We start from the raw sequence: 10601 nt of genomic DNA, 5'->3' as shown, positions 1-10601 counted from the left end.
GAAATTTTGTGAGAATCATTTTTTCATGTTGCTTAGCTCCCAAGAAAAAAATTACAACAAACCGATCACTCCATATGTACTTTCACAATTAATGGGTGATGGATGGGGCGCGGGCACTGGCGCGCGCACAGCAGAACGCTGGCGGGGCTAAGACAGGGAGCGCGGGAGCACGCTGGCGGAGGTGCACGCTAGCGAGGGGTCACGCGCGTGGGCGTTAGCACGCTGGCGGGGCGGGGCGGGGCGCACGCGAGGGGAAGGGCGGGGCTGGCGAGCGCGCGGGAACGTTCCGACACTGCCCCACCGTGAGCGTTCTGCCACCGCACCACCGCCGTCAACCGCCCTCGACCTCCGACGACCACCTTGATGACCCAAGCATATGCCCATGTGCGGCGCATATTGCTTGGGGCATGGGGGTGGCGGAAGATATAGGGGGTACCCCCGTGCCCAGCCCATGCAGACTAGTCAACCCCCTATATAGTACATTTTGAGGCATTTTTGGTCTGCTAGGCCTAGATACGATTTTTCTAAGCCGTCATACGGTCAAATATCTCAAGTTTTAAATTGTTTTTTTTCCATGAACTCGATTGATTCATTAATGGGACGTTCTAATGGATCTATAAATCAAGTTTCATAATTTTTCAACCAACCAATTTTTTTTAATGAGTTTTTAAATATTAAGTAATAGGAAATTAGAAAAAATAGCTAGAGTTGTCAAAAAAATCGGAAATCTTGTGAGAATCATTTTTTCATGTTGCTTAGCTCCCAAGAAAAAGATTACAACAAACCGACCACCCCACAATTAATGGGTGATGGTTGTAAAAACAAGCCCAATTTTGCTCCAATTGTCAAACCAACTCGTCTATGGGAAAGAATCCTTTTGAAATTGTAAGTGGACGACAACCGGCCTTACCCCATATTATTGATCATTCTTATGCAGGGAAAAACCTTCAAGCTCAAAACTTCACAAGAGAATGGAAGCAGACAACAGATATAGCCCGGACATATTTAGAGAAGGCTTCCAAGCATATAAAAAAGTGGGCAGACAAGAAGCGTCGCCCCCTTCAATTCCGAGCAGGAGATCAAGTCCTCATCAAGCTGAAACCAGAACAGATCAGATTTCGCAGCTGAAAGGACCAGAGACTAGTTCGAAAATATGAAGGCCCGGTTGAAGTCCTTAAAAAGATCGGGACTACCTCCTACCGAGTTGCACTACCCGCATGGATGAAAATCCACCCAATAATTCATGTGAGCAACTTGAAGCCATACCACCCTGACCCAGACGACGACCAACGAAATGAAATCACAAGACCGCCGACAGGGTTAGGAAGATAGGAAGACCTGTACGGACGATTCATGAATTCCTTGTCAAATGGAAGAATCTCCCTACAAAGGAAACCAGCTGGGAAAGCGCCGAAGATCTGAACTCTGCCGCCACCCACATCGCAAGGTTTGAAAGTAGTCGGTTGATAGGGACGTCAACCAATTAAGTGGGGGAGGATGTCACAGTCATGCTCGTCTAGGGCGTGTTGCCCATGGCCGCATGCCCATAGCAAGCCAAACCCTTGTCATGTCTTTTCATTCTAGTGTATTTACTTTTGTAGTTCTAGGGCGTATGACGCCTCAAAAATATCATGTCTAGGCCTGCCAGACATGAAATGCCTCAGAATGTACTATAGGGGATATGACTAGTTGTCAACTTCTCCCTACCCAAGGTTATATATGCTAAGCCGTTGCTATCTCTCTCTTGCTTGCTTATATAACGTCTCTTTCTAAAATCTCTCTCTAACCTCGTTTTCTAAAACCTTCTTTAGAAACTGAGGCCAGATGCTCGATCATACGTCGCTTGGCTGTAGGCAACGCAAGGACAAATTGGCTTAGCTCACTTGTCGTTGGAAAGTGAGTATCGCACAATCGCTAGTCCGCTGCCTTTAAAAGTGCGATTGTGTCAGTGAGCGCGCGGGGGTGTGCGGGATGACTACTGAGGGAGCGCGCGCGGGGGGCGTGCAGGGTGTGCGGTGGCGGGTGAGGGGAGTGCGAGTTAACCTCCAAGGGTCTTGTCAACCAAAAACTATGAATCAATATGCTTCTATTATGTTTATGTTATGCTATAATTGTGAATTGTATGATAATATTTATGGTGTGATGTGTTCAATGATATGTTTGATATATGATACGAGAAGGATGCACTAAATGTAATGTAACGATAGAAGTAAGATGTATTCACGAAACATTAAGGCTAGGTTATGCCTCGAAGTGCTATGGATATGAGAGATTGATAAAAGAATATGGTTAGGATATGGGTAGAAAGAACTCCCTAAGAATCTATGACCTTCTAGAACAACTTACGCTAAGATGGGTTCATATGATTACAAATGAAAGTTACAACTTATGCCCCAAGAAATTATGAACCTTAGAAACTTACAAGATTGAGGACCAAGAACAACACCACACAAGCTTTACAACTACCCAAGTAAGAAGAATGTTAGGTACCACTCAAGGACGAGGGACCAAGGTCCCCAAACTAAAAAACACAAGAATGCTAGGTAATACATAAGAATAGTATAATTTAGACCAATGTTAACCGCATGACTAGACAAGAATAAAATAAAACAACTTCCTTTTAAATCAAGAACGGCCAGTATAGACGTTACAAAACGTGATTATTCTTTCCTTGAAATCGCAAGGAAATCAAGAAGACGTTACAAAGATGAGGCGTTTCACATATATAAAATGGGGAACTGATATCCAAACATTCCATTGTAGCAAGGAATAAGAGAAGAAACAAACATTCCATTGTAGCAAGGAATAAGAGAAGAAAAGAATGGCGGGACAAAGCTTGAGAAATCTCAAAATTGTGGTGTTCATCTTCCTAGCCCTTACTTCTGGTACTTGATCCTTCCTCCTTCTCCATGTTGATTTAGATTGACAGATAGTATTAAAAAGAAGGTTTTTGTTTGTATGAATAAGTTTGTGTTACTATTGCAGGATGGATGGTGGTGCAGACAGAGGGGCGGACATGCTATAAGCACAGCGATGCATTTATAGGACCGTGCATTGCAGCAACATGTGCTGAACTTTGCATTTCTTTTGAGAAGTGGGATGACGGATTTTGCTCGGGTGATAAATGCACTTGTACGAAGCAATGTGCTGAGTCCATGCTTTAATGAGTTTGTAATTCACCACAGTTGTTGCTATCTGAATGTAATAAGCGACTCCAATTCTACTGAATTGCACAACATGTTTACTAATCAAAGCTTCCTTCTTCCATTTTGTAATTTTTATCTCAACTCGCAAGTTCAAATTGATAGAATCACAAGCTTCGTTAGTTGCGTAAATTGATGCAATCAGGTTCAAAGCTTCCTGATTCCTTATTCCTTCTTGGTTCTTCCAATCAACTATGCATTGTCATATTGATTAGGCATTTCTTAATCATTTAATTTTTTATTTTTTTAAAGAAATCATTTAATAATTTTTAGAAAAGAAAAAAAAAACTGTTTACACTCATCTCATATTTGTTTCTTTCACCGGATCTCTCTACAAATTGGGAACTCAACCGTTTTAAAATTTAATTCAATATATATATTTAATTTGTAATTATTTTTTTATTGTTTATTCTTAAACCCTCCTAATTATTTTTAACCATTATTTTAAGAAATATATATTGAAACTAAGTTGTAAAACTTAATTAAATATTTGAAAATAAATAAATAGTTTTCTTTATGAATTAAATTTTAACAAATAAACACGAGAATCTAACCCAACCTAAAAATTTGATGGTTGTGTTCATGCATTTGGGGGATACCCCTATCCCATCACGGAATTATCCTTAAGGGAACTACCTCTCTTCTATCCCTAAAAGTGGGTAGGAGTGAATTCCATCTTACACCCCACGTCCCCAGTCATTTACCCAGTCTTACCCCTGAAATGGGAGGCCTATTGAGTTGGCGAACTTGAGCCACTCTCACCCATGCAAATCTAAGGATAATTCCGAATAAAGAGAAGTTCATGGTTAGCTCAGGATTAAGATCGAGTTACCTAAGTCATCGAATGAAAAGAAATCAGTCTCAACAGTAAACAACATGATAAAGTGAGAGTGATTTTTCTCATGGTTCGATCTTATGCAATACTCATTGCATAAGACGCCCCCACTCACATGTCTCCACATGTACAATTTAAGTGATCACATTGTTTATATCATATACAAAAGTGAGCCGCATCCATAGTGTCCTCAGAATAAGGTACTCAGCCTTGTCCTTATACTATAGATCATTTTGACTATATATTTGAACTTGATCAACTCTTATGTCTCTACATATAGTTCACGTAATCATACTATAGCCAGAGTGTTCTTAGTTTATTGGATTTAGATTAATGATCATAAAGTTCACTTTATTCAATAACAATCTTTACTGAATAAACAACAATAATAACTTTATTGAAAATAGAATATGTTTTTGTTTACAAACCATGAGTTTTAGGACATAAAACCCAACAAACTTCCACTTGGACTAAAACTCTAGTGGGGTTTTATAACATTGAGCAGAGAGAAAGACATAAATACAATAAATTAGGTCATCACATACTCATGCCTTTTCTCCCACTTGCCCTAGATTACATAACTCGTAGTCCTAGACTCACTAGGTGCCATTCAAACACTTTAGCCGTGAGGGGTTTTGTAAATGGATCAGCAATGTTGTTCTCTAAGCTATTTATGTGACGATCACATCTCCTCGTTGCACAATCTCCTTTATGAGATGATATTTGCGCTCAATATGTTTTCCTCACTTATGGCTTCTTAGTTCTTTTGAATTTGCAACTGCTCCATTGTTATCACAATTAGTGACGGGAAGATGCATATCTAGAACGACTTCCAAATCAGTTAAGAACTTCCTAAGCCATACAAATTATTTCGCTGCTTCACAAGCAGCAACATACTCAGCCTCCATGGTGGAATCAGCAATGCAACCTTATTGTATGCTTCTCCATATTATTGCTCCTTCGTTCATAGTGAAGACAGATCCTGATGTCGATTTCGTCGAATTTACATCGGTCTAAAAATCTGAGTCAGTGTACGGTGCTAAGGATCAGATCCTTAGCACCGTACATTGGCATATAGTCCCTCGTTCTTAACGACAGTCCAATGAGCACGTCCCGGATTGGATTGATATCTGCTGACAATTCCCACAGAGTAGCATACATCGGGTCGGGTACACAGCATGGCATACATCAGACTATCGATCGCTGATGCATAGGGAATGTGTCTCATATCTTCAACTTCTTGAGGTTTCTTAGGACTTTGTTCCTTCAACAAATGAACTTCATGCCTGAAAGGTAATAATTCTTTCTTGAAGTCCTGCATCTTATATAGAATCAATATTTTGTCGATGTACGATGTCTGAGACAATGCTAGTGATTTGTTCTTGCGATTCCGAACAATTTGGATTCCAAGAACAAACTGAGCCTCTCCCAAATCTTTCATTTGGAATTGTGTCGCTAGCCAATGCTTAATGTCAAATAGAAATCCCACATCATTTCCAATGAGTAAGATATTGTCAACGTACAACACCAGGAAAGCTACTGTAGAGTTGACTATCATTTTCTAAACACAAGGTTTGTCAACATTCTGTTTAAAACCATAAGATTTGATCGCAGTATCAAACTTTATATTCCAGGATCGAGATGCTTGCTTCGACCCATAAATGGATCTTTTAAGCTTGCAAACCCTTTACTCGTGATCCTGTTCAATGAACCCCTCTAGTTGAGCCATATAGATACTCTCTTCAAGATTTTCGTTTAGAAAGGCTGTCTTAACATCTATTTGTCAAACTTCATAATCATAAAATGTGGCAATAGACAAGAGTATTCTAATCGATATAAGCATAGCAACAGGAGAGAAGGATACAAGAAGAACATTTACTCCATTTCAAGATTCATGACTTTAATCCACTGATCTCTATCTTTATCACTCATTGCTTGTTTGTATATGTTATAATACTTGAATTGTATGATAATAATTATGATATGATGTGTTCAATGATATGTTTGAGATAGGATACAAGAAGAATGCACAAAATGAAATGTAACAATAAGAGTAAGATACATTCATGAAATGTTAAGGTTAGGTGACATACCGAAGTGTTATAGATATGAGAGATTGATAAAAGAATACGGTTAGGTTATGGGTAGAAAAGGATAGGTTTGTGATAGATTGATAGAACGATAGCATTAGGATACGTTTCTATGATGATATGACTAGGGTACGTTCATGTAGCGACATGATTGTGATAGGTAGAAGAACGTTAAGACTATGATAAGTAAGGGAACGACATGACCACGAAGTGTTTACGATATGATATAATTAGGATACGACATGTGAATGACGGATATATATATATATATATCTGTTGTCATATGATATGAAAATGATATGAAATATGTATTGGGTTTTATGTCCTAAAACTTATAGTTTGTAAACAAAAACATATTTTGGTTTCAATAAAGTTATTAGTGATGTTTATTCAATAAAGATTGTTATTGAATAAAGTGAATGTTACGAACATTAATCTAATTCCAATAAACTAAGAAACACTCTAGCTATAATATGATTACTTAAACTATATGTAGAGACATAAGAGTGGATCAAGTTCAAGTATATAGTCAAAATGATCTAAATTGTACCTTATTCTAGGGACATTATGGATGTGGCCCACTTTTGTATATGATATAAACAATGTGATCACGAAATTGTACATGTGAAGACATGTGAGTGAGGGCGTCCTATGCAATGAGTATTGCATAAGATCAGACCAAAAATCATTCTCACTTTATAATGTCGTTTACTTTTGAGACTGATTTTTTCATTTGATGACCTAGGTAACTCGATCTTAATCCTGAGCTAACTATGAACTCCTGTTTATTTGGAATTATCCTTAGATTTGCATGGGTGAGAGTGGCCCGAGTTCACCGACTCAATAAGCCTCCCATTTTAGGGATAAGACTGGGTGAATAGCTGGGGACATAGAATGTAAGATGGAATTCACTCGTACTCGCTTTTAGGGATAGTAGAGAGGTTGTTCTTAAGTACTGACTCCAAGTCTTGAACAAGGGGCCCCACCCTCTCATTGGCCCGAGAGGGATTCAGTTTGGTGGTTGGACTACAAACCAATTGTTCATTAGAGGATCAGTGGGACTCAAGAAACAAGAAGTAACTTTAGGGGTAAAATGGTAAATTGACCCAGCTCTAGTTACGAACAACCTGTGAAGGATCGACTTACTAATCATGGTTATATCAAATGGACAGAAATATATCTATAGTGAGGGGAGTGCAACTACTAGGCTATAGTGGAGTGTCCTAGTAGTTAATGAATGTTGGTTAAAAGGTTAATTAGTTTAGCTGGTTAATCTCGGATCGTTGGAGCCCATGATCTGTAGGTCCATTAGGTCCCTCTGCTAGCTCATATCGGACTAAACCTTAGAATAGTGTGACAAGTGAGTTCGAAATGTTCAAATTCAAATTAGGGAATACACGCTAAATATATACGATATATTTAACCGCATTTTGTTTTAATTATGAATTAAACAAAAAGAGAGAATTTGAGATATTTAAATAAAATTTAAATATTTTAATTATGAATAGGGATTTATATTGATTGGGATTGGAATTTTATTTAATGTTAAATATTAATTAAATTGTTTAATTAACCATTTAATATTATTTTGATTTGAAATTAACTATTTAAATTAATTGTTGAACTAAAATAAAGAAATTTGACTTCATCTAATGGGAAAATCCATGTTTGAGTTAGTGGAATATTGAGTGTCAATATATGGTTTAACCAAACATGTTTGCCACATAATCTGACAAATTTGAGTGGAATTTTGAGTGTCAAAATTTGGTTTAACCAAACATGCATATTTGCCAAATAAACTCCACAAATTTGAGTAGAATTTTGAGTGTCAATTTGGTTAACTCAAACTTGCATGCTTGCCACATAATCCCACAAATTTGAGTGGAATTTTGAGTGTCAAAATTTGAAAATATCAAATTTGCATGAACATGCAAATATGACTCTATGAATAGAGTGATCAAGTTACATGGAAATCCTTCTTGAAAAACTTTGAGAAAATCTCTCAAAACTCTTTCTATATATACTAAATCCTATCAAGTTTAGTCACTCATTGGATTTCACAATCCCGTTCTAAGGGCGGAGAATAGTAGAGAAGACACTAGTGGTGGTTCAAAACCGGTTCGTGAGGAAAAAGAAATTTGAACTACAAAAGGTTAGTATTCAAACTCATTGAGTTTTAATGCTTTTGAACATGCTAGTTAATTTTGTAACGACCCAAAATTTTGTACTTAATTTAAGGTCACTACTGTATACGTACCATAAACATCGAAAACATCTTTAAACGACACAACAAAAAATCTGAAATAAAATAAATAAGCGTTTAAGTTTAACACATTCTATTCTAGCCTAAGTCTAAGAAAATAAATACCACTATCCTATGCATGTGCCATGATCTCGAGTTGCGATGCCGTCGTCAGCCGTACAGGAATGCCTTGCCTTAACCTGAAAAATATAGTAGCACATGGCTTGAGTATTTAAACAAATATTCAGTAAGTGACCCCACTATTGGGGTTAAATGCAACAATCACATGCAATGAAATGATGGGACCTATCTTTCGTTTCGTTTTCCCTACGGTGTAATCCTAACTAGTAATCGTGGACGTGTACCATATACTCTGCACACAGCCCATATATGCGAGTTTGGGCTCACCAGCTAGTTCGCAACTGCTGGGCCACTGTCCTTAGTAGGTGGGCATACTCTGGGAGCCCCTTATGCTAGGACCGGTTAAAACTAGAACCGACATGGCAGCGCTATGCAATGCATAACGATCGTTGTCCTGCCATTGGATGTACTCGTTCGTACCCTCGTGATGGGATGGGGGTATCCCCCAGATGCATGAACACACATAATGCATGAGGTCCCCCTATTTCTACATTTATCTTTAATGACCATAACCCCTCTGTCACGTTCCAGGCTTCATGTCATTCTCATTTTCATTACACATTACTATCTATGTTATGGTTTCAAACAGTTTACCATGTTTCATGTCATACAATTCATGCAGTTCACATTCACATATTCCATACAATCATGCCATAATCATTCAAGGATCTCAAATCGTTACATGCATTACACATCACATTAGACTAAAAGCATACATAGCATACATTCATGCTCACATAACTATGTACTTAAGCACAATAATCTAGCATACAATGTATCATATCATAAACAAGTCACAACGAAAACACTTCATAGTCATATCGTTCTCTAACATACCATAGCCTTAACGTTCTTATACCTATCACAGACATATCATTACGTAACGTACCTAAGTCATATCGTCACAAGAACATGCCCTAACACTATCGTTCTATCAATCTATCACAAACCTATTCCTTTCTACCTATAACCTAGCCGTATTCTTTCATCAATCTCTCCTATCCGTAGCACTCTAGTATATAACCTAACCTTAACGTTTCATGAATGTTTCTTACTCCTATCGTTACATTTCATTTTGTGCATCCTTCTCGTATCCTATCTGAAACATATCCTTGAGCACATCGTACCATAATTATTATCCTACAATCCACATATTATAACATAACATAACATATAGGAAGCATTTCGATCCACAGACAATTCCACATATCAATATATATGACACGTGTAGAACCACAGGGCACGTGTCAACATCAAAATATAACCATACCGATAGTAAGGTCACTTACCTGGCTAGCTTAAGTCGTTGTCACGAATATATCTTTAATGAAAGTTCGATTCCATCCTTTGAAATCCGAGTCAACCTATATGAGCCCATGACATTAGTTTTAGGTTTGAACTCTACAACATTATTTCTCTAATTTACATTGGCCATCGTAAAATTCTGATATTTACTGTCAGACAAAATTTAATGGAGTTCATTACTGTCTGATATTTCTTGTTTTATTGTTAAATTCTGTTCAACAAATCTTTCCTCAATCCCCTCCCTAGAATTATTTTCATTATGTAAATAGATTTTCAATTGTGTAAACATATATTGCTGGCCAATTTTATGTCGATTGTTTGGCTATTATCTTCAAGTTTATAGATCTCAACTAAAATTTTATTGAATCTAATCTTATTTCCGGTAACTTAAAATGCTAACAAAAATCTAATCAATTGGATATGGGATCTAATTATTATAGGATCCGTAAAATATATAAGGAGATTTGATCCTAAATTAATTTCTTATAACCAAAACTATAAAGGAATAGGATTAATAACCGACCAAAATCTCTAAATTTGACGTCTGCATGTTGAAAGTCATTTTACTTCTCAAATCTAACCATTGTTGTTTTTCTGTTCTTTCTGCAGTAACTGTTACTCAGGCGTAAGGATGGATTGAGGAGAGATAATGGTGGGAAAGGATGAGAGGTTAATGGAGAGAAGTGGGGAAATGTTGTTTTTTTTTTTTTTTTAATTAATTAATTATTATTATTATTTTAACTATTTTTATAATTATTTTTATTTGTTTATTTCTTTATTTATTT

The 10601-nt window shown here is 37.2% G+C and overlaps 1 protein-coding gene and 1 long non-coding RNA gene across 3 annotated transcripts in view; one reads left to right on the top strand and one right to left on the bottom strand.

Annotated features, from left to right (window-relative positions):
* LOC111473133 overlaps nucleotides 1-8747 on the bottom strand; it is a 13403-nt gene extending 4656 nt beyond the window's left edge. For both annotated transcript variants that reach the window (XR_002715555.1, XR_002715554.1), the window contains exon 1: nucleotides 8736-8747. This is a non-coding gene — a long non-coding RNA (uncharacterized LOC111473133). The remainder of the gene's footprint in view (nucleotides 1-8735) is intronic.
* LOC111473130 (defensin-like protein 5) lies at nucleotides 2731-3271 on the top strand. Its single transcript, XM_023118703.1, has 2 exons — nucleotides 2731-2885; nucleotides 2986-3271. Exons 1-2 carry the CDS (start codon nucleotides 2822-2824, stop codon nucleotides 3162-3164), a joined length of 243 nt encoding a protein of 80 aa, XP_022974471.1. The 5' UTR covers nucleotides 2731-2821; the 3' UTR covers nucleotides 3165-3271.
* Nucleotides 8748-10601: the final 1854 nt, after the last annotated feature.

Source organism: Cucurbita maxima, unplaced genomic scaffold, assembly GCF_002738345.1.
Source record: "Cucurbita maxima cultivar Rimu unplaced genomic scaffold, Cmax_1.0 Cma_Scf00104, whole genome shotgun sequence".
In the NCBI taxonomy this organism is placed as follows: domain Eukaryota; kingdom Viridiplantae; phylum Streptophyta; class Magnoliopsida; order Cucurbitales; family Cucurbitaceae; genus Cucurbita; species Cucurbita maxima.
Note: the sequence above shows the minus strand (reverse complement) of the source record. Positions and strands in the feature narration are given on the sequence as shown.